General features: G+C 39.0%; 1 protein-coding gene across 1 annotated transcript; it reads right to left on the reverse strand.

Moving 5' to 3' along the window:
• LOC102177841 (vomeronasal type-2 receptor 1-like) lies at positions 1-25,127 on the reverse strand. Its single transcript, XM_018050395.1, is given in 10 exon segments — positions 1-503; positions 1,992-2,157; positions 2,159-2,492; positions 4,288-4,397; positions 11,760-11,886; positions 15,127-15,380; positions 19,985-20,115; positions 20,118-20,275; positions 24,884-25,088; positions 25,091-25,127. Coding segments are annotated over 10 exon segments (2,025 nt in total).

Genomic DNA, 25,127 nt, shown 5'->3' on the forward strand with positions numbered 1-25,127 from the left:
CTAGTCATCCAGGATAGTTGACACTGCGGTATTGTCGACTTCGCTTCTCACAGAGGAGGCTGAAGTCAGCTGGATGCTCTTATGGAGAGCAGGGACACTTCCACCAACAATTTCATCCATGTTCCTCTTTGGCCTCAGCAAAATAATGAAGCACTTGGAAGCAAGTGTACAACCCAATAAACCATAGCTGGATGCCAAGATTGCAAATATTTCCACAGCTACTTTAAACTTGCCTTTGGTGCTCAAGTAAGCAGGGACAAAAGAGATCCAGATGACAAAAAAGACCAGCATTCCAAAGGTGATACATTTTCCTTCATAGTAATTATCCTGTGGCAACGGGCGTGCCACAAAGGTTGTGAGAAAGCACAGTAAGGCCAAGAAGACATCCATCCCAAATATAGAGCACAAAAATTCTATAGAACTTTCATTACATTCCAGAATAATCTTTATATTTTGAGGTTCCATGTTCTTGTACACCCTTGGGGGGTTCAATACTAAATAGGCTATCAGTTCAGTTCAGTTCAGTTCAGTTCAGTTCATTCACTCAGTCGTGTCCGACTCTTTGCAACCCCATGAATCACAGCACGCCAGGCCTCCCTGTCCATCACCAACTCCCAGAGTTCACTCAGACTCACATCCATCAAGTCCATGATGCCATCCAGCCATCTCATCCTTAGTCGTCCCCTTCTCCTCCTGTCCCCAATCCCTCCCAGCATCAGAGTCTTTTCCAATGAGTCAACTCTTCACATGAGGTGGCCAAAGTACTGGAGTTTCAACTTTAGCATCATTCCTTCCAAAGAAATCCCAGGGCTGATCTCCTTTAGAATGGAGTGGTTGGATCTCCTTGCAGTCCAAGGGACTCTCAAGAGTCTTCTCCAACACCACAGTTCAAAAGCATCAATTCTTTGGCACTCAGCCTTCTTCACAGTCCAACTCTCACATCCATACATGACCACAGTAAAAACCATAGCCTTGACTAGACGGACCTTGGTTGGCAAAGTAATGTCTCTGCTTTTGTTTTTTCTTAAATTTATTTTTATTTTTTTTAATTTTTATTTTTACTTTATTTTACTTTACAATACTGTATTGGTTTTGCCATACATTGACATGAATCCACCACGGGTGTACATACTATCTAGATTGGCCATAACTTTTCTTCCAAAGAGTAAGCATCTTTTAATTTCATGGCTGCAGTCACCATCTGCAGTGATTTTGGAGCCCCAAAAAATGAAGTCTGACACTGTTTCCACTGTTTCCCCATTTCCCATGAAGTGATGGGACTAGATGCCATGATCTTTGTTTTCTGAATGTTGAGCTTTAAGCCAACTTTTTCACTCTCCTCTTCCACTTTCATCAAGAGGCTTTTTAGCTCCTCTTCACTTTCTGCTATAAGGGTGGTGTCATCTGCATTTCTGAGGTTATTGATATTTCTCCTGGTAATCTTGATTCCAGCTTGTGTTTCTTCCAGTCCAGCATTTCTCATGATATACTCTGCATTTAAGTTAAATAAGCAGAGTGACAATATACAGCCTTGACCTACTCCTTTTCCTATTTGGAACCAGTCTGTTGTTCCATGTCCAGTTCTAACTGTTGCTTCCTGACCTGCATACGGATTTCTCAAGAGGCAGGTCAAGCGGTCTGGTATTCCCATCTCGCTCAGAATTTTCCACAGCTTATTGTGATTCACACAGTCAAGGGCTTTGGCATAGTCAATAAAGCAGAAATAGATGTTTTTCTGGAACTCTCTTGCTTTTTCCATGATCCAGTGGATGTTGGCAATTTGATCTCTGGTTCCTCTGCCTTTTCTAAAACCAGCTTGAACATCAGGGAGTTCATGGTTCACGTATTGCTGAAGCCTTGCTTGGAGAATTTTGAGCATTACTTTACTTTACTTGGAGAATTTTGAGCATGTAAGATGAGTGCAATTGTGTGGTAGTTTGAGCATTCTTTTGCATTGCCTTTCTTTGGAATTGGAATGAAAACTTATATGCCAATTCCAACTAGAACAGAGGTTAGCACAGTGATTTTCCAATAAAGATGGTGGATGGATATAAGTGGAGTTTTGGATTTGGAAATTCTGTAGGCCGAAAACAGTGAAATAGTCTTACCAAGAATGCAAGACAGGCAGAGAGAAAACCCCAGCACCAGACTGATCTGACAGGGCCATGCAAGACCAGTTGTAGGGATTGCCAGTGAAGAGCATGGAAGGCTGCAGTGTGATGACAAGAGAAACCTGAATAAGAAAGCTCAACTCCTGGCCATTAGCCATCACCAGCAGAGTATATCTATGTATCACATACACAGCTGTGACTGCCAAGACCACAAGTGCCCCAAAGACAGAGAGAATGACAAGCAGGAATCCAAGGGCCTCATCATAAGCAAGGAATTCCACTTCTTTCAGCACACACTCACTCTCTTGTGCATTGGACCAGTAGTCTTCACCACATTGATCACATTCCCTTTGACCTAATGAACAAAGAACAGAGGACTGACTGCAAAGAAATCCAGTTGTCCCATGGGCTGTGAATTGCCCAGAAGAACCAAAGGCCTCATACAGGACTCACTGAGATTTTTTATAGAGAATATATATATCTTAAAAAAAAAAAAAAGCAGTGATAAAATGGTCTTAGAGTATGCAGCTAATAGTAAAGGTTGAGAGTTCATTTCAATTTTGGAAATTCAGTCTCCTTCCTGGATTTCAGCTGTTTCTGCATGAATCTTTTTAAGTAAGATGTCTCTTTCTTTCTCCTCTAATTATCTAATTGAGAAGGGTGGTGTATCCCCTCACAAACCTAAGAACAATCCACAAATATGTGAGAACATTAACGCTATTAAGCTAAAACGAGGTTTGTGACAGGGGTACAGTTGATTATTATAAACTATGAGTGTTTTCAGCCTTCCATTCAACATCTTCCTCACCTACTGAAGACAATTTGTCTTTGCCCACTCAGCCTTCCCCTCCTCACCCTCCAGATACAGATTTGAGACAATAGAGGAAGGTTGGGAACTAGAAGAAAGGAAATCAAAATAGCAACAATACTAAGGTTGAAAACACTTGGGGGGCATTTAGCTGAGCAGAGGCTCTAAAGAAGAATATTGTTTAGTCATTTTGGTTGTGTCTAACTCTTTTTGCAGCCCCATGGACTGTAGCCTGCCAGCCTCCTCTGTCTGTGGGATTTCCCAGGCAAGAATACTGGAATTGGTTGCCATTTCCTTCTCAGGGAATCTTCCCAACCTGGGGATTGAACCCATGTCTCCTGCATTGACAGATGAGTTCTTTACCACTGAGCCACCTGGGAAGCCAAAGGAGGGTATTGCTGCAGAAGAAAAAGCTGAGGTGAATCTGTGGTGGATTATGAAATGTCTCTCTTCCATTCTCTGAAAGATGCAGGTAAAGACTGGAATTTCCTCTCAATCCCTTCTGACTGCGAGACTGGATTTCTCTTGACGCAACTCTGCAGAGTCTGGGGTACGTGGAATCCCCTGAGATGCTCAGATAATGTGTTTTCTTTTCCATTTGGGGAAAATTTTCCATTTTAAAATTTCTCTTTTAAATAAACTGCTATTGAGGAACTTTTGGCAAAAGATAAGTTCAATTTGTTTTATTTTTAACAGAAGGTAGCAATAAAAATAAACCTGCTACAACATGCTTCATAAGGCTAAGCCTACCAAGCCCAACTAAAATTCTGGCCAAGAACAGAAATTCAGCAGGTTGTGATGAACAATTCATAGAGCAATAGATACAGAATTCACCTGTCCTACAAACTTTGAGTAATTATGGTCTTAAGCCAATTGCCTTTAGGGATGTACTTTTAGATCTCTTATTTCTAAATTAGAGATAAGTCTGTAAAACATAGAACTATAATTTACTTGTTACTACTTATTCACTATTTTTCCATAACTAATGTTTAATCTACTTCAGAAATTGAAATACTTTTAAGTATTCATGAATGAATTAAAATTATTATAAAATTATTTTAAGGATTCATGAATGCATGAATCCATACATTCATTTTTAACATCTCCTTCTAAAATCTTTCCTCTCTGAAGTTCATAGATTCAGGTCTTCTTTCCAAATGCAGCAGCTTTAGAACTAAAACCCAATGTTGTATTTTTTTTTCACACTGCACAGAACATCCAATAATTTGATGGATCATAATTTTTGTGATAAGTTGTTCACATCTCTTTATAAAGAAGGCTCCCAAGGCCCTCTGTGCCAAAATATATTTAATCTACTTGCATTTTAATGTCAGTGAAAAATGATCATCTCTAGCTGGTTCCCATGACACATATCCATCAGCATATGGGTTGCAGTCAAAGCAGCATATTGGTTCCCTGTGATGAATCCCCTTCCAGGTCCTAGGGTGACACACATCAGTACACACTGAATGGGGAAGCTAGCAAAGACAAATACAGCACGCTAACAAAGCCCTTTGTCTCTACCACTTGCCAAGCTATGAAAATTTCCACCTGGATTTCTGTGGACATTTTGTGATTTCTTGGAAAACCTAGGATAACTGGGCAAGAAAAAAAGACAGGATTTCCCTGGTGACACAGTGGATAAGAATCCACTTGCCAGTGTAGGAAACAAGGGTTCAATCCCTGGCCTGGGAGGATTCCACATGCAGCAGAGCAACGAAGGCACAACTACTGAACCTGAGCTCTAGAGTCTGTGAGCTGAAACCACCAAAGCCTGCACTCCAGGAGCCTGTGCTCTGCTACCAGAGAAGCCACCACAAGGAGAAGCCGGCGCACTGCAACAAAGAGCAGCCCCTGCTTGCTGCAACTAGAGAAAGTCTGCACAAAAATGAATAAATACATAATTTTAAAAATAAATAAAATGTTTTAAAAAAGAATAACAAAGAGAATAATGATCTGGAAAGCCTAGAGAAATTTTGCTAATAATCCTGAAGTTGATTCTAGAATTAGGCTTCTAGAAAAGTCCAGTGGTTGCTTCTAGATATTAGCAAAGCTAAACCTAACTCTTTCTAACTTTGAAGACTCAGACCAGGCTCCATGTCCATGGGGTTCTGAGGAGAGGACAATATGTCAAGCCTCTTTCTGCTTGAGAGGAGACGCCAAGAATCATCCTGAGTGCCTGAGAAAGACTTCTCAGCAAGGTCATCCCAACATAGCCTGAGTATCATTCAGTCAGTACAAAATAAAAATGAAAGACCTACTCCATGAGGAAAATTCCACAGCAAAAAGGAAAAATGGACAAGGCACAGCACTGGGATATTTTTTCATAAAAAAGAGTTTAGAAAACTCGGTGATAAACATAGTACATTGTACATGATTGTGTTCATTGAAGTCCATTATAAATGCAATGTTTGTAAATTTATATCTTAATGTAAATGAGGAGCTTCCCATTTAAAAAGGAGATAAGATGTATTTTTCCATTAAGCAAAGATTCATTTTGGAAAGTGAAAAGATTCATTTTGGAAATCAAAATTTTCCTATGTTGAGTTTTGCAAGATAAATCTGAGTTAGATAACAATGGAAAATATCAGAAATCTCTGAGCTCGGTTACAGTATATAAGATTATTTAAATATGTATTTTTAAACATAATAGATTGATTTCTTATAAGTTGTGTGTGTGTGTGTGATCACAGAATGACTGTATTTCCTCTCTCCTGATCCAACGTTCTGAAAAATGTTGGTGTTAGTCTCTCAGTCGTGTCCGACTCTCTGTGACCCCACGGACCATAGCCCACCAGGCTCCTCCATCCATGGAATTCTCAGGCAAGAACACTGGAGTAGGTTGCCATTTCCCTCTCCAGGGCATCTTCCCAACCTAGGGATCAAATCTGGGGCTCCCACATTGCAGGCAGGCTCTTTACAGTCTGAATCACAAAAAAGAGCTCTCTATATATCTTTCTTTGAAAATCATCACAATAAGTTGATGACTTTTTGTTCTCTTTCTGAGTATCGTTTCCCTTCTCAACATCATGATCTCACTTCCAACCCACTCACCTCACTAATCTGGAACTCTTGATCAACTTCTCCCTGAAATGCAGGCTCTTTTGGCTTCCATTGGGTCCTCTTTATTTATTTTGTTGGTTCTACTGCCTCTACCTACCTCATCGCTGTTGGCATTCCTTTGGCTTTGGTTCTTGCACTTATCTTTCAGTATAAAGCAGCTCATTCATTCTCTTCTCTTCAACCAGCACCTCTGCACATGAACTCCCAAATCTTGACTCTAACACCAGCTTTCCCCACCTAACCTCTAATTCCATATCCTAAACTTCCAACATGTCCCTACTTTGAAATTCCATCTTCACCTCAAATTCAACATGTTCAAAGCTATCCCCGTTTACCCAGTTCCTCCTCCCCAATTCCCCATTTCTGTCATTGACACCACCAGTCTCAACCATCATCTCCAACCATATTTTCTACTACTTGTGCACATGAATCTTCACTCAGGCCCACCTGCTCACCAACTTCCAGACTCAGTTATTATCATGAGTTAAATCATGCCTGTACCATCTATTAATTGTTGATGCAGGAGACTTTCAAGGTCATTTCATCAGCAAATCCAGTGGATCCTACTCTTGTCCCCTCTGGTCTAATTGAAACATGGCAGATAGAATAATTCTTTAAATTCTAAGTGGGATCATAACTCTCCTCTGTCGAAACTCTCCATGGCTCACCGTTTCACTCAGAGTAAAAGCCGAAGTCCTTCAACAGCCCCCAAGGCGCTATGTGACCCGACACTCTTTCACCCCTCTCACTTCCTCTTTCACTCCTCTCACCTCCTCTTCCACTACCCTCTCTCTTTCCAGCCACACTGAACCCTTTCCTATTCTTCTAAAATGCCAAAGACACCCCTAACTCAGGGTTTGCTGCTGCTGCTGCTGTTGCTAAGTTGCTTCAATCATGTCCGACTCTGTGCGACCCCATAGACGGCAGCCCACCAGGCTCCCCGTCCCTGGGATTCTCCAGGCAAGAACACTGGAGTGGGTTGCCATTTCCTTCTCCAAGGCATGAAAGTGAGTCACTATCTCTTTTGTATGAAATGCTTTCCCCCTAGATTTAATGCATGGATTCACTTTCTTCTCAGTCTTTGTTCAAATGTCACCCCAGTGAGGGCTTCCCTGATCACACTCTGAAATTACACTCCCCCTGCCCCCCAGCACTTTACCACAATCCCTACTATTTTTCTCTCCTTAACATTATCACCCATTAAAATACTATATCACTTACTTATTTATCTTATACATTGCTTCTTTCTTCCCACTGAAATGTTAGTCCCATTAAGTAGGAATTTGTTCTGTTTTGTACACTGACACATCCCCAGCTCTTAGAACAGTGTGTAGCACATATAATATTGTGCTCAATAAATATCTGTTCAGTTATTTAATGATTTGATTGTAAGTATTGTGAGGGCAGTAGTCTTTTGGTCCTTTTGTGGTGCTTAACACAGAGGCAGACTCATAGTAGATGCTTAGTGAATTTGTATTGAATTACATTTGAACCAACTTCATTATACAAGTATAACCTTGGGAATTTCCTAACAGCCTACTGGTTAGGACTTTGTGCTTTCACTGCAGATGGTGCAGGTTCAGTCCCTGGTTGGGGAAGTAAAATCCCACAAGCTGCATTGTACAGCCAGGGAGAAGAAATAAATAAAATGTATTAATATATATAACTCTAATAAAGATAAGAAAAATCAAATTACTATGCTCTAATGAAATGTTGTTAAAATAGAAATCTGCTAGTACATTTCACTCCTTTTCCATCAGTTTTTAGTAGGACAAACATTCTATGAACTTTGTATATACAAGCAGCAGCATCTCTTTTTTCATGCAAAACATTATATTGAGCACCTGCTCTACAACTAGCACCAGGAATACAAAAGGGAACAGTCTCAGGCCCCATTCAGGGAGAGAGTTCTGGGCCACAGAAGGTGGTTTATACTGTAGACCTAGAGTAACTCTGTCTTTCTGCAATGATGGAGTGTTATATATTGCATTGTCCAATATGGTAGCTTTTAGCCACACATGGCAGTTGAGCACTTGGAATGTACTTGATGCGTTAAGAAACTAAAATTTTAATTTTATTTAATTGCAGTTAATTTTAATTTTAAAAGCCACATGTGGCTAGGGATACCTGTATTGGACAGGGAAGCTCTAATTCAAAGAAATAAAATGCAGAAGAGAGCTATGGCCCCTACAGTGGCAAACACTAAGTTTTTACTTTTATCCTGCCATAATGTATTCAAGGGCTTCACTGGTGGCTCAGACACAAGAGTCTGCTTGCAGTGCAGGAAACTTAAGCTGGATCCCTGGATTGGGAAGATCCCCTGGAGAAGGGAATGGCTACCCACTCCAGTAGTCTTGTTGGAGAATTCCATGGACACAGAAGCCTGGCAGGCTACAGTCCATGGGGTGGTGGAGTCAGACACGGCTGAGTGGCTAACACTAACCATGTATTCAAGAGCTGCTTAAGGCCGGGCTAAGTAAGAGGGGAAGTAGTATGTATGTATGTATGTAAGTATGAGTATACATGAGTCTGTGTATGTTTACTGATACTCATGGAAAACCAAGGACCAAAAATATAAGGGGGGAGAGAGAGAGAGATAAAAAAGATGCCCTCTATATCTGGCACAGCACAGGAGATCGGAAATCTTAATTTTCTTGTCACATTTCTATATCCTTTCCCAGTATGATTCAGAAGACTATTTAGGGACCTCAGATCTCAGGCCAAAAGGGCCATACAACAAGAGAGGACATACATGAACAAGAAACAAGATGTAGAAAGACAACCTCCCCCGGAAATAGTCTTGCAGCCACAAATAAAAAACGCTGGCTGTCCTGACACCCACTTACAACTCTCTCACTCCTGCTGGCTCCTCCAGCAGGTTCACATGGAAGATTAAATTGCCAATGCCCTTCCGCCACCCTTTTGTTTTACTGTAACACTACAGGTAAACAGTAAACTAGAATATCAAAAGACCTACAGTCCTACAACTAACATTTCACTCAGGGTAAAAAGTTCAGCTGTTTGGTAAGTGATGAGGTTTCCCGTGAACTTCCCCCAGGGCTTCTCCAGGTATTATCTTTACATTATGTAACCAGGGGACCCAGTCTCTCTTTTTAAATCTTCTCTTTTAAAATATTCAGAGCTGCAGTTCTGCATATCAAAGCCCTCCTGTTGCTATAGGAGATGGGGGGATTAAAAATTTTATAATTATTAATGTGTTAGTCACTCAGTCATGTACAACCCTTTGCGACCCCATGGACTGAAGCCTGCCAGGCTCCTCTGTCAGCCTACCATTCGGGTAATGGTAACTGTTAAATTATGACTCTCTCCACAGTCTCTGTAAAAGAACATACAGATTTTTTTTTAATGTAAATAAAACTACACATGACCCACAACTTCAGCTTCACAAAGAGCCTAAAAATGCTATGAATTTCAAAGTAGTTAAATTCCAGCAAGCACACCTCTAGAGCACCCTCTTCATCCCTAGATGTACGGAAAATGAGGAAATTCTGGGAAAACTGCAGAAAAAAGTAAGAGGGAGAAGACAAACTAATGTTAATAGAGAGCAGACAAAATCATTCCTAGAAATAAAATGTCAGGCTATAGGGCAAGGTCTTGAAGGTGGGACTCAGAAGGATGGTTTCACCACTGTGGTGGGACCAGAAGGGATACAGAGGGAGAAGTACCTTTTCTGCAATGTGACAGGAAGAGTAAAAAGTAAGAAAGGAAAACTAAGAACTCTGTAGAAACAAAAGTGAACCATAAAATCAAAAGACACGTTAAGCCTTCCCTTTCCACAAAAAAAAAAAGTCATTCCTTAAATAAACTGCTCTTCACTCTACTAACAAAAGAAGACAGTCTTGAAATAGAGATTTGTGAGCCACCCAAACCCATCATCCTTATCCAAAAAATAAACCAAAAATGTAATTGTGCCTCCATATTCATTTACTCTAGGAAGAAAGCAGAAAATGAAAACCAAACCATTATAGCAGAAGAGGATGTGGAGAGAAGGGAACCCTCCTACAATGTTGGTGGGAGTGTAAATTGCAGCCTCTAATGGAGAACAGGGGGGAGATTCCTAAAGAACTAAAAATAGAGCTACCATATGACCTAGCAATCCCACTCCTGGGTATATATCCAGAGAAAACCATAATTTGAAATGATACAGGCACCCCAGTGTTCACTGCAGCACTATTTAAAATAGCCAGGACATAGAAGCAACATAAATGTCCATCAACAGAGGAATGGTTAAAGAAAATATGGTGTGTGTGTATCCCATTGTGAGTACACAATGGGATATTACTCAGTCATTAAAAAAGAACAAAATAATGTCATTTGTAGCAATATGAATGGACCTAGAGATTGTCATACTGAGTGAAGTAAGTCAGACACAGAAAGATAAATATCATATTATATTGCTTACATATAGAACTTTTTTTTAAAAAAAGGGTGCAAATGAACTTATTTACAAATTAGAAGTGGAGTCACCAGTGTAAAAAACAAATTTATGATTACCAGTGGGGGTAAGGGGAGGGTGGAATAAATTGGGAGATTGGGATAGACATGTACACACTACTATATATAAAAGAGATAACTAATAAGGACCTACTGTATAGCACAAATAACTCTACTCAGTACTCTGTAATGACCTATATGGGAAAATAATCTAAAAGAGAGAGAGTTGTATACCTGATTCACTTTGCTATATGCCTGAAACTAATAGAACATTGTAAATCAACTACACTCCAATAAAAACTTTAAGAAAGCTAAAAATAGAGCTACCATATGATCCTGCAATCCCAATCCTGGGCATATACCTGGAGAAAATCATAATTCAATAAGATACATTCATCTCAATGTTCATTGCAGAAAGAGAAAGACAAATACCACTGTATGATATCACTTACATGTGGAATCTAAAATATGACACAAATGAACACATCTATGAAACAGACAGATATAGAGAACAGATTTGTGACTGCCAAGGGGGGTGGGGGAGGGGGGAAAGATTGGGACTTTGGGATTAGCAGATGCAAACTATTATATATAGAATGGATAAAAAACAGGGTTCTACTTCATCGCACAGGAACTATATTCAACATCCTGTGAGAAACAATAATGGAAAAGAAAAGTATTTATATATAAAACTGAGTCAATTTATTGTACAGTAGAAATTAACACAACATTTTAAATCAACTGTACTTCAATAAAATAAATATTCCAGCAAATTAAAATTCCCCTCTAAAACACAGACACAACCATAAGCAGAAGAATACTGTGATAGTTTAAATAAATACCTTAGCACTTCAATTAAATATTCTCAGAAAAACACTTGGAGATGTGTAAAAAATATCTCAAATCAGATATTTGAAAATTTAAAACATAAGTGGATTTGAGAATGGAAGAAATGAAAAAGGTTCACTTATCTCAGAAAAGAAATTAAAGAAAAGCCAAAACTATTTCAGACATTAAGATGAAAGTCACAAGGTGTTCAAAAAATACATATTTGAATAAAAGGTTAATAAGGAGCACTGAATAAAGGCAGGAAAATAATAAAGAGAATAAGGATGAGGTAAAGAAAAAAACAAAAATTATCAGAGACAAAATGAATGAAAGCAAGAGGGACAAAGGGAGTCAAATATTTTGGAATACTTGAGGAAAAAGAACAAAATCATAGAATAGTCAATTCTAGGTTTCTGATATTCCATGCATCTGAAATAACACAGAAATGCAATTCTCTCTATATGTAAACAAAATGAGATATCAAAATAACTAACCTCTGATGATTCAGTGTTCCAAAATATTATTGCATTCTTAATCATCACAAGTTCAAATTTAGAGTCTTTGAATATATATTCTCCAACCTTTACAAAGGCGACCTCTCCATTATCATCTAATTGCCAATTAAGAGTATCCAGTCACATCTCTATTATCATCAGTTTCTATTCTCATTCCATTATGGGTTGTAAACTGAAGTGTCTTCATATACTACATTAGCTAGAAAAACAGGGAAAGGAACAACAGAGGGGGGGGAAAAGAAAGCAATTTGTAAAACTTTTATTGCTTAGAAAACAGGCTTTATAAAGAAAATAATCTCAAAACTCGTATCTAATCCATGGGACTGAATTTTTTCCTTCTCTATACCTTTGCTGTCTAATACAACAGCTTCTAGCCACATGGGACAATTTAAACCTGAAAAGAGGCTGGCCAAATCAGAATGGGCTATAAGTCTAAAATACAAACTGGGCTGCAAACGTTAGGTCAAAGAAATGTAACTTCTCTCATTACTAATTTCAAGAAATTATTTTTACATTATGTTACCATGATCATGACCACAGGTTAAAATACTATTTGGGATTAAATAAGATATATTATGTTTAATTTCATCTGTTCCTTTTTATTTTTTAATTTGGTTACTAAAATTTTTTTAATTACCTGTGTGGGTTTTAAATTTCTGTTGGCCAGTACTAATCTATACCAAGGTAAAGTGATGTCTCATATTTCCTAATACCTACATACCGAGGGAAGAGAGACTATTCCCTCTTAGATTTTTTCACTGATAGGTACCAGTCTTCCCTGATACCACCATTCCCTTCCCTTTATATCAGGGCATAGATGAGGGAGTGGCTAACTAATTGCCTTAGAAAAATTCAAGGTGGTTTCCCAGGAAGTGGCCCTCTGATCTGGGTTTTAAAAAAATTAGTAGCAATTTGCCTGACAAACACTGGGATCAAGGAGATTCTAAGTCAAGGGAATAATATATGAGACAAGGCTGTGCCAAAGAGGCCATTGCTGAGAGTACAAAAGTAGATGGAGCTGAGTGTACATCTATAGAATGATTTCATAGACATGAACAGGAGCTCCTATCAAAATAATACCTCTAGCACTCTTGCTTCCTGCCAGCAACCTTAGCTGGGGTGAGAGCATGCGTCCTGTAGTATGAAGGTAGCCAGTCTGAGCTGAGATATATCCTGTGCCCGTGGTTTTTGTCAGTACCACATGCTGGACTTAGGTTTTCCAGCCAGAGGACTCAATGCAATCCCTACTCTCCACAAACCAGAAAGACACTCGATATAGCCGAAAGAGCCTGAATTATGGTATATGATGATTTGGAGTCATTTTCTGGATCTGTCAAATAACATAAGCTTGAATAAGTCATATATCCTAACTAAGCATTAGTTTTCCAGTCCATAAATGAAGGGAAATCATTCCTGCCCTACCTCTGTCATAGGGATTAAGGTAATATAGCTGAAAGGTGTTAGTAAGTCAGTATACCAAGGGAGTGTAGTGAAAGTCACTCAGTCATGTCCGACTCTTTGCAACCCCATGAATTATACAGTCCATGGAATTCTCCAGGCCAGAATACTGGAGTGGGTAGCCGTTCCCTTCTCCAGGGGATCTTCCCAACCCAGTGATCAAACCCAGGTCTTCTGCATTGTAGGCAGATTCTTTATCAGCTGAGCCACCAGAGAAGGCCACACCAAGGGAAGTATTATAATAGTCACCATACACTTGCCCTTTCATCTCTCCCTCTTTTACTATATGCTGTTCTCAATCAACACAACAACTGCATCAGAGTTCTCAACAGGGTAACATTTTTGCCTGGTCCATTGAAGAGAGACTCGTTTTTCTTTTCCAATCTTCAGAAGAGTTAAGCAAGGAAATTTTCAAAGGCTGCCACCTTACAATCTTTCTATAATTCTACCTGTTTATCCTCATTGGATGGCAGGACAGAGTTCCCTACCACCAGGCATGCAAAAGAATTTAGAAATGTCAAATAAACTACAAGAGTAAAAGGTATCATTTTGGTTTTAAATCAATCATAATTTTTTACTTTGTGATGCATTTATAAAACTTTCTTAAATGTGCCCATTAACTTTCTCTACTGTGAGGTGTTACTTTTCAGATTTAATTTACATTATTCAGGGAATGTATTCATGGACTAAACTATCAACATTCACCCTGACACTATGTGGTCCTTTGACCTGTCCTAACAGCTTTTTTCTCTGTAATCCTAACACATATTTGTTGCTTTTTGAGAAAATTTAAATTATAATATTGAAATCACCAAATAATGAAAAGTTTTTGTTTACCATATAAAAGGATCCATTTTAAGAAAGAAGTACTCAGAGAATTTAAGATGAAAAATAGCATAACATATAGCATAACTTAATCTCTATAACTTAACCTTTCAGTTCAGTTCAGTTCAGTTCAGTCGCTCAGTCGTGTCCGACTCTTTGTGACCCCATGAATCGCAGCACACCAGGCCTCCCTGTTCATCACCATCTCCCAGAGTTTACTCAAACTCATGTCCGTCGAGTCCGTGATGCCATCCAGCCATCTCATCCTCTGTTGTCCCCTTCTCCTCCTGCCCTCAATCCCTCCCAGCATCAGAGTCTTTTCCAATGAGTCAACACTTCCCATGAGGTGGCCAAAGTACTGGAGCTTCAGCTTCAGCATCATTCCTTCCAAAGAAATCCCAGGGTTGGTCTCCTTCAGAATGGACTGGTTGGATCTCCTTGCAGTCCAAGGGACTCTCAAGAGTCTTCTCCAACACCACACTTCAAAAGCATCAATTCTTCGGCGCTCAGCCTTCTTCACAGTCCAACTCTCACATCCATACATGACCATTGGAAAAACCATAGCCTTGACTTTTAGCATAAGTTAATTTTTCATTTTGAATTTACCACAATTTCCCCAGTACTATGAACAACTTAGTTCTTACTCAGATCTTGATTTCTAATTCCATTCTAAATGTAAATAGCACTCAGGAGAAATGGCTACTGCAAGACTGGGTAGGGATATACAAGATGAACCTGCAATATCTTAGTGTTCCAGAAAGTAGATTTTTCAGAAATTATAGTGACTTGCTTAAAAGAAATAGGAGCCAACTCAAAGTGACTGCCAATTGTCAAACCTGGGAAATTTTGAGCAACAGAATATATAATGATATTAATTTGTCATTAATGAGACATAGTGGCATCCTATATAAGACATAAAAAAGGATATGTATCACTTTTGCAGTAGTCTTGCCAAAAATACATAACCTAAATGTAATCATGAGGAAAGAAATTAGACAAATGTAAATTTTAAAACATTTTATGACCAGTATTTATGAAAACTATTCTGTTCATTGAAACAAACAAGGAAGAATGGACTTTGGGAATGGTTTCGGAAAATGCAACACAGAGGTTGACACTCTCCATTTGTTACTTAAAAACTTTTATTCCATATTTTCCATAATCATCAGCTGCTATGGTGCCTATCCAGGCCCAACCAAAATGTTGGATAAGTTGTACCATGGCCTCCGACTGGATCTTATCACTGGCCACTGCGTGAAGATAAGATGGAAACTGGTATTTGTCACTAAGAAGTGAGCTGGTAGAGGCATAGCCCACCTAGGATTGAAAGTGTTCATGCAGTTATTAGAAAGTAATAGCCAAACCTCAAATTACATCATCTCTTAGTATTTGTATTAGAGAAGGAGGGAACTTAACAGTTCTCTCTTTATTCTCACGCCCTTTCAAAGATAAAAGGACTTTTGCTCCTCTCCTTGTTTCAAGCAGGGTGGGGACTGTTAGAGGGAGCATTTTGGGCCCCTTTTCCCACCTCGCCCCAAGGAAGTTTGGGGACTAATTATTAAGATGATGACATCCAATGGGCTACTTTTTCAACTCGGGGTCACATGACTGAAAGGAAGGTCTTCAGCCCTTTCATCTATGTTTTCTTGAGACTAGGTGTGTGATTCGAGTCATCCAGGCTCTTTCTCTGATCTAACTCCTCATCCGTACAGATGATGGAATAAGCAGGCTCAGTCTGTTTGGCAGGTGCATTTCCCTCCCCCTCCCCCCTTCTCTCCACCCCTCTCCCTCCCTTTGTTCTCTCTCTTTCTCTCTCTCTCCATCATCACTGGTTTCCCTCTTTTTCTCTTCTTCTCTTTCCTGCTTTCTCTCTGACAAGATTTCTGGGTATGTAATTCCCAAGACTTAGATTGAGAAAGATGGTAGGAAGCTTCACTTCAACCTCAAGTTTAAGTCTTATTGTCCAACACACTTACTAGAAGCCCTCATTTTATAGCCACTTGCCTAGATAAATGAGGTATCTTCCTATTTTTGCCAGTGGTCCTTGTGTGACTTTTCCATCAGTGAGAATTTAAGAATGAAAGTAGAGTAGCCAGTGTCATGAATTTCTGACACTCTTATATACATTTCATACATACATACCTTCCCCTCAACCTGAGCAACTATGCAGTTAAGAAGATACGTCACATTCTCCCCAGCCCATCCCGTTGCCTTCCCATGTTGCTGCATCACCTCCAATAAGACCTCCTAAAATTACATAGCTCCATGATGATCAATTCTTTCATAAGTGACAGATTGTTCCTATTTTTCTCTTTATGCTTTGTCCTAATCTTAGGGAAAACCACTAGACCATTGAGGTATGACCTAAATCAAATCCCCTACGATTATACAAAGGAATTGACAAATAGATTCAAGGGATGAGATCTGATAGACAGAGTGCCTGAAGAACTATGGACAGAGGTTCGTGACATTGTCCAGGAGGCAGGGATCAATATGTCTCCCAAGAAAAAAGTTGCAAAAAGGCAAAATGGTTGTCTGAGGAGGCCTTACAAATAGCAATGAAAAGAAGAGAAGCAAAAGGCAAAGGAGAAAAGGAAAGAGACACCCATTTGAATGCAGAGTTCCACAGAATAGCACGAGAGATAAGTAAGCCTTCCTCAGTGATCAATGCAAAGAAATAGAGGAAAAGAGTAGAATGGGAAAGACTAGAGATCTCTTCAAGAAAATTAGAGATACCAAAGGAACATTTCATGCAAACATGGACTCAATAAAGGACAGAAATGGTATGGGCCTAACAGAAGCAGAAGACTATTAAGAAGAGGTAGCAAGAATACACAGAACTATGCAAAAAAGATCTTCATGACCCAGATAACCACGATGGTGTGATCACTCACCTATAGCCAGACATTCTGGAATGTGAAGTCCTGGGCCTTAGGAAGCATCACTACAAACAAAGCTAGTGGAAGTGACAGAATTCCAGTTGAGCTATTTCAAATCCTGAAAGATGATGCTGTGAAAGTGCTGCACTCAATATGCCAGCAAATTTGGAAAACTCAGCAGTGGCCACAGGAATGGAAAAGGTCAGGTTTCATTCCAATCCCAAAGAAAGACAATGCCAAAGAATGTTAAAACTACTGCACAAGTGCATTCATCTCACACACTAGTAACAGAGAAAGCAATGGCAACACACTCTAGTATTCTTGCCTGGAAAATCCCATGGATGGAGGAGCCTGGTAGGCTGCAGTCCATGGGGTCGCTAAGAGTTGGACACGACTGAGCGACTTCACTTTCACTTTTCACTTTCATGCATTGGAGAAGGAAATGGCAACCCATTCCAGTGTTCTTGCCTGGAGAATCCCCAGGACGGGGGACCCTGGTGGGCTGCTGTCTGTGGGGTCACACAGGGTCGGACACAACTGAAGCAACTTAGCAGCAGCAGCACACACTAGTAAAGTAATGCTCAAAATTCTCCAAGCCAGGCTTAAACATTATGTGAAACTTGAACCTCCAGATGTTCAAGCTGGTTTTAGAAAAGGCAGAGGAACCAGAGATCAAATTGCCAACATCCGTTGGATCATCGAAAAAGCAAGAGAATTCCAGAGAAACATCTACCTCTGCTTTATTGACTATGCCAAAGCCTTTGACTGTGTGGATCACAAGAAACTGTGGAAAATTCTTCAAGAGATGGGGATCCCAGACCACCTGACCTGCCTCCTGAGATATCTGTATGCAGGTCAAGAAGCAGCAGTTAGAACTGGACATGGAACAACAGACTGGTTCCAAATTGGGAAAGGAGTACATCAAGGTTGTATATTGTCACCCTGCTTATTTAACTTCTATGGAGAGTACATCATGAGAAATACTGGACTGGATGAAGCATAAACTAGAATCAAGATTGCTGGGAGAAATATCAATAACTTCAGATATGCAGATGATACCACACTTATGGCAGAAAGTGAAGAACTAAAGAGCTTCTTGATGAAAGTGAAAGAGGAGAATGAAAAAGTTGGCTTAAAGCTCAACATTCAGAAAACTAAGATCACTTCATGGCAAATAGATGGGGAAACAGTGGAAACAGTGGCTGACTTTAATTTTTTAGGCTCCAAAATCACTGCAGATAGTGACTGCAGCCATGATATTAGAAGATGCTTGCTCTTTGGAAGAAAAGTTATGACCAACCTAGACAGCATATTAAAAAGCAGAGACATTACTTTGCCAATAAAGGTCCATCTTAGTTTTTCCAGTAGTCATGTATGGATGTGAGAGTTGGACTATAAAGAAAGCTGAGTGCTAAAGAATTGATGCTTTTAAACTGTGGTGTTGAAGAAGACTCTTGAGAGTCCCTTGGACTGCAAGGAGATCCAACCAGTCCATCCTAAAGGAAATCAGTCCTGAATATTCATTGGAAGGACTGATGCTGAATTTGAAACTCCAATACTTTGGCCACCTGATGCGAAGAGCTGACTCATTGGAAGAGATCCCTATGCTAGGAAAGATTGAAGGCAGGAGGAGAAGGGGATAACAGTGGATGAGATGGTTGGATGGTATCACCGACTCAATGGACATGAGTTTGAGCAAACTCCGGGAGATGGTGAATGTCAGGGACACCTGGCGTGCTGCAGTCCATGGGGTTGCAAAGAGTTGGACATGACTGAGTGTCTGAACTGACTGACTGACTAAGCCTTACTCCATTTTGGCTAAAGTTTACATTCTTCTTTGCAACCTCACAAACATCGATATCATGGAAGCCATATGTAGGGAAGAATCTCATTTTGGAAGCGAAGACACCTGATTTCAAATTCCAGCTACATAATCATACTCTTTACTAAAACCTTCTGAACCTAAGTTTCCCCATGAGTGAAATCAGGGTTATGACATCTATATCCTAAGGTTACTCAGTACATTAAATGAGACGATACATGTGAAAGTGTTTATTGTGTACAAGACTTCTTTTACCTTCTTTGCAGATTTACTACAAGATTTAAAGGAGAAGCTCTCTCTAGAGGTTTCTAGAAGGGGCATGGACCACAGTCGGGACTTGCTGGAAGGCAGAGCTCACATCGGCACAGTCTGTCTCAGCTGCATGAAACCCACATTGAAGATGTCACCTCTGTCACCTGACCTCTCTTCTTGGTTCTATTTCTCACTCTCATCCTGTTCTTCCCACGTCTATATTTGCAGCTTTATTAGACACACTATGTAAATGCTACTTTTAAAAATTATTTTAACTTCTCCCATTACTTCAGTAACACAAATAAGCCTAATCAGCCTTCACATTACTAAGTCCTGACTTGATACTTTGGTGAACCATCCCTGAAAATAAACACAGAGCTTTACTTATATTTTCTTAATTATCCATTCTTCCTAATATTAATAGCATCTATTCTTAGGCCGAAATATGTCACTGGCCCCTGAATTAAAAATAATCTATAAATTAGAATACCAACTTTTAAATACTTTTTAATACCAATACTCTCTTTTGTGAAATTCCCAAGTACTTTTCAGTGTGTTAGTGTTTGAACAAAAAATGTCATGATGAAGTATTAATATGATTAATAAGTATTAATACAGGCCAGAACCAAAATGCGTTTCTTATACCATCTATCAAGCAACCAAGTATTTCTCCATCACCTACTCTACTTCACCTAGTCCTTCAGAGAGTACTGCTTAGTGAGATGTCAACATAAAACTCACTGGGTCACAATCTCAGGATCAAAACTAAGGCAGGATCTTAAGGAACGTAGAAGAGTCTGAAGTCATCAGTCATAGTTGCTGAGGGCAGACTGAATATCAGCATCACCACCAGCCTCTTTGTCTGCAACTTATCCCAGCCTCACCTGATCACCTTACTTACTCTTTGCTGCAGTTGCACATAGCTTGTTTCTTTATAAAATTGTACCCAGAGCAATATTCTGAAATACCTGAGGAAAGTAACACAACCCTAGAACTCTTGAAGCCGCAACCAACAAGGATGATCCTCCTGCTCCACCAATTCCTGCCAGCATTGCCCCAGTGCTGCTTCTAAACTTGGGTTTGTTTTCTTCCTGCCCTTAAGGAATACCAATGCTGCTTCCACGGATTTGGAGACAGTGTAACAGGTATCAAAGATCTGACAGCCCAAAGTGATGTTGGGCAAAATATCTTTCCTCTCGTTAATCTCCTTGATGGTGTGGATCATGGTTTTCATCCAGTGGAATCCCTGGAAGCTGAACCTGAAAAGGAAACATCTTTTGTTAGGCTCAGTCAATGAGCGGATCTGTGGAGGAGAAAGCAGCTTTTAGCTGGGATTGGTGCTGGAGCTTTTTGCCAAAACATTAGTGGGCACCTACCTTGTCTGAGCATGGTAATATTTCATGAAAAGATATTGCAAATGTAATGGGTTCAAGTATGAATCATATTCATCATTGATTGGCTTGAGCTAGGAAACATCTTTTTGGATACTTGGTTATCTCTTTTCACAAAAATATTCTTCTATTCTCAATTCTCACCACCACACAGAACACCCAGTAATCCCTCAATATGTTTTTGCCCATTTATTGGAAGACCCTGGTACCATATGAGTCTATTTCCCTCCTCCTTATCTCCCTATAAGTTTTTCTGTTTTTTTTTTCTGGATGTTAATTATAATAACAAAATTTTTATAAATACATGAAAATACTTATGATAGACCTACATATAAGCAATACATAAAATTTATATATACTATATATGACTCCAATAGATCACTTTTCCCATTGTGATTTGATTGTTAAAGTCTAGATTTTTTAACTGAAGATGTCTGTTTTCTATCATTCTCACATTTAACCATGAATGAAAGGCCTCCTCCTTTCCATTCCCTAGCCATAAAAAGGAAAATTATTTCTCTGGTAATCTATCACATCATCGTCTCCATTAAAAATAACTATTCTATTTCCAACTCTTTCTTTTTTCTCAGTTTTAACCAAACTTTAACCTATCTGAAAGCAAGGACCTCCAGAATGGTTTCTCTTAGTGTCCTCTGTAGCTGTAGCACCTAACTCCATATCTTCTACTCAATAAATATTTTAAAATTAAATATCTAATAGCAAGTAGCCCTGTTAGCAAATTAGATTCTTTTTTCCCTCCATCTTTCTTTTTTTTTTTTAGTCAATAACTCTTAGCCTTTATTATCCATTTTACAAGAAGAGATTGATGTAAGATGTCCTCTTTTTTTTTGCTTTTTCTTTTCTTTTTTTTTTCCTTTTATTTATATTTCCTCCATATCTCTTTAACTGAACTTTCTAGTTTAGTTTGGCTTTGCCTTTCACTCAATACATAGTTACTGGGTTCCACTGGTGCCAGATACGATAAATGCAATATTGACAAAGACAGACACTTCAGTGTCTAGGCAAAGAAACAGGGAATAGCCAATCAATGCACAAAATGATAATCATACCAACAGGGATAGACAATAGGGACCAGGAGGCAAAGAGGTGGGGGCACCTAACTGGAGGACTTAACAGCCAAGCTGACGCTTGAAGGATGATATAAAAGCAGGGGGGTGGATGCTGCAAGCAGAGGGAACAGTAAGTGTGAAGGCATGGTAACAAGAGGACATAGCATTTTAGGAATGGGAAGATCAGGACACTTGGCAGACAGGGTAGGAATAGGGATGGCACAGGAAGCGGAGACTAGAGAACCAGCAGACTGAACATGAAGGGCTTTATCATCCTAAGACCGCTGGCTCCTAAATTTACACAGATGGCTATATAAACTGGCATACACATTGTTGAAATAAATATACCAATATCTTTTCTAAGGTGAGAGAGTAAGACATTTCAAGAGCTAGAAAAATGTTCACCTGCTTTGAATAAAAAATTCTACCCCAGAGAATTTATCTGAAGAGATTGTTCTTCCCAAAGGGAAAAACTAGATATGTTCCAAATTGTTAATTTTAGAATTATTTATGATATTTAAAAATTGGAAAGAATTAATGTGCCCAGCAATAATAAATTATGGTACCTTGACTTGAAGGGAACATTTTCCATCATTAAAAATCTATAATTAGAGAAATTACACTGCAGTATGCATGTACTATTAGGTAAAACAGTCTGTGTGCAAAGTTGTTTCTATACTATAATTAAAACTATACATAAATTATGTGAATGTTTGGATAACTATCAATAGGAAAAAATTTAAATGAGTGCAGGGTAATTAATGAAAGGGTGGGATTTGGGATAATTTTTCTTTCATCAGTGATTTCCATTATGATACTCACAGTATCATTATACAATGTATACCTTTTGTTCCCCAGAAAATTTCTCTAAATCCTAGCTTTGTTTAGATCAACCAAAACAAGAAATTAAAATACTCCTTTCTTCCTTCCATTTCATTGTCTTTATCTTCTCTGAACAATATTTCCAAAATAACAGAAAAGCCTTCCTCTTCTGTGCAGTTTAACTGATGGCCACCCAAAACTAGCATCCTGTTAAAATTGTGGGTTTCAGAGTAAGAATTCTCCAAATTCCAACTAGCATATCTAGATCAGATATAGGTAAACAATGATGCCAAAATGAAATTATTATCTGATTAGGCCCAGCCTGGCTCCTGAATATCACCTATCCAGGTTTCCCATGAGGGCTTTCTCACTGGGAGGGAAAGTTGCATCTCATGGAGGAATATTAAGAGGCTTGGAGAATACTGGAATTGGGTACAGATATATCGAAACTGTTATTGATTATCAGTGAAAATTATATAGCTCTAATTTTTAAGAAAGTATATCCAAAAATGTAAATATGGAATGTAAATAGGATATTTTATAATATCCAATAATATTTTTAATAATATCTAATATATAGGTATGTCATGGCATAAAGATGAGCAATTTGGGTTTTAATCAGCAGGCTGAGAGACAAGCAGAATCCCCACAATGAAGCCTTATATTTCTGATCTACATTCAGGACAAAGAACTAACTTTTTAGATACCCAAACCACGTGAAACAAGTTTCATACAAAATATGAAGAATCAGAATGTCATCAGACTTCTTAGCAGCAACACTGAAAGTCAGAAGATGCTGAAGTAACCCTTTTAAGAATCCTTAGGCTTTGAGTTAAAGTCAAGATGGAATAAGCACACACAACCTTCTCTCTCCCACTGATTTCAACTAAAATCCCTGAACTGAGGATATAAAGCAACAATCAGACTACTCTGAAAATTGAATAAGAACAGGTGGACTAGAGAGGGAAATCAAGATATCCCTGATACAGTGAATTATTTTTTAAATGGGACATACTTTCTTCTTACCGCTATATCAATCACAGTGGAAATCTCAAATTATTTTTTAGTGAGGGAGTAGATTTTTACTAAAAATATGTGTACTGGCTTTTCTATTTTATCTTGCTAAAAAAACAACCTTCAAAAGCTCCAAAGAAGGGTGAAGAGCAAGTTAAGTGATTCCACTGATGAAATAACATGTCCTCTGCTATGACAAACTGGTTTTTATTTTATGCTGGTAAAGATTCAATCAGTGAAAAATTCTTTGAAAAATAATGAACTGACTCTAAGCAATGTAGCCATGAGTAGAACCACTTCTTTCCCATTTAAACATTTGCTTCACTGTAAGAATGGAAAAGAATTAGAAGACCCAGGAAAGAGATAAGTAGGGACTGATTACAATCCTTTCCTTTTGCCAACAACAAACAGTTTATCTATCCCTCTAGTGATATTTAAACATGTAGCATGAACTGTGATCAAAGGGAAGGAGTTATGATCAGTCAGTATTTAATTGTATAAGAAGCTGGCAAGGGACTTACTTCCCTGGTGGTCCAGTGGCTAAGATGCCGTGCTCCCAATGCAGGGAGCCAGAGTTCAGTCCCTGGTCAGGGGTCTACATCCCACATGCCACAACTAGGATCTAGCACAGCCAAACAAATAAATAAATATTTTTTTAAAAAGAAGTTGTCAAAAATTTTACAAAATACATTTATAATACCATGCAGCATCATGGAAGTGATTAAGATATGAGGTAAAATCCTCCCAATAAAACTGCCCGTACTATGAGCACAACTATGCAAAAATGATGGTTGCATCTATATAAAGTGTTGAGAAAGAATACAAAGAAATGAAAAAGAAAGAGCTGCTTTGTGATGGCAGTACAACAGTGTGAATAGTTCATTTCCTTTCATCTCTGGCATTCTTTTCACATCAAAAGTATGTGTGTTTCACACCCAGAAATATAACCCATGTTTGCCTTTCTTACACGGGTTCTTAGCAAATTCAGATCATCAGTCATGGATCCCATTTGTTGACATGACAATTCTGGGATGAGGGGAACAGGGCAGTAGCCTTCTAGCTGGAGGACTCTTGCTATGAACACTAGCTCACAAATAAATCAGCTTTCTGGCACTGTGTATTCTCACTTCAGGAGACTTTAGTAACAACTTAAAGTAAGCTGCAACACTGCACAATTCTACATCACTGCTTCTCAGACTCAGTGTGTGCATGAATCATCAGGAGGTCTTGTCAAAATGTGGAATCTGATTCAGCAGATGTGGGATGCAGCTTGAGATGCTATATTTCTAACAAGCTCTTAGGTGATGCTGATACTCCACAGACCATCCTCTCAGGAGCAGTGTTGTATATAATGCAAAATCTGTCTATTTTCTTTCTTGTTTCTAAGCAATCATGGTAAGTCTACCTTGGAGAAATGGAGGCAGAGAAACAGTAAGTACTTGAGTCAAATAAATAGTGTCAAGAGTCAGGGCTGGCATCATGGTTCCAGTTCCAGACTCTCACACTCCCACCTCTCCTTCACCCCACTTCCTACCTCTGATGTAAAAAGAATACAAAAACAATGGCTTACCCTTCACATTTTGCAGATACTGGCTCCAAAATGGACTTATTTGCTGGGATGGTCCTGGAGCTAATAGGAAACAGTCCTCCGATAACAAGTGAATGGTTTTTGGCATCTACATATCCATGCAAATCAAACTTGCCCAGCAGGCGACAGGTCTGCTCTTCTTCCTCCTCTTCTTTGCCTTCGATGCCCAATTTAGCCCATAAAAATCAAGCAATCCTAGAACCAGACATTTCTTTCCACTAACCAT

Source organism: Capra hircus, chromosome 1 (genome assembly GCF_001704415.2).
Source record: "Capra hircus breed San Clemente chromosome 1, ASM170441v1, whole genome shotgun sequence".
Taxonomy (NCBI): Eukaryota; Metazoa; Chordata; class Mammalia; order Artiodactyla; family Bovidae; genus Capra; species Capra hircus.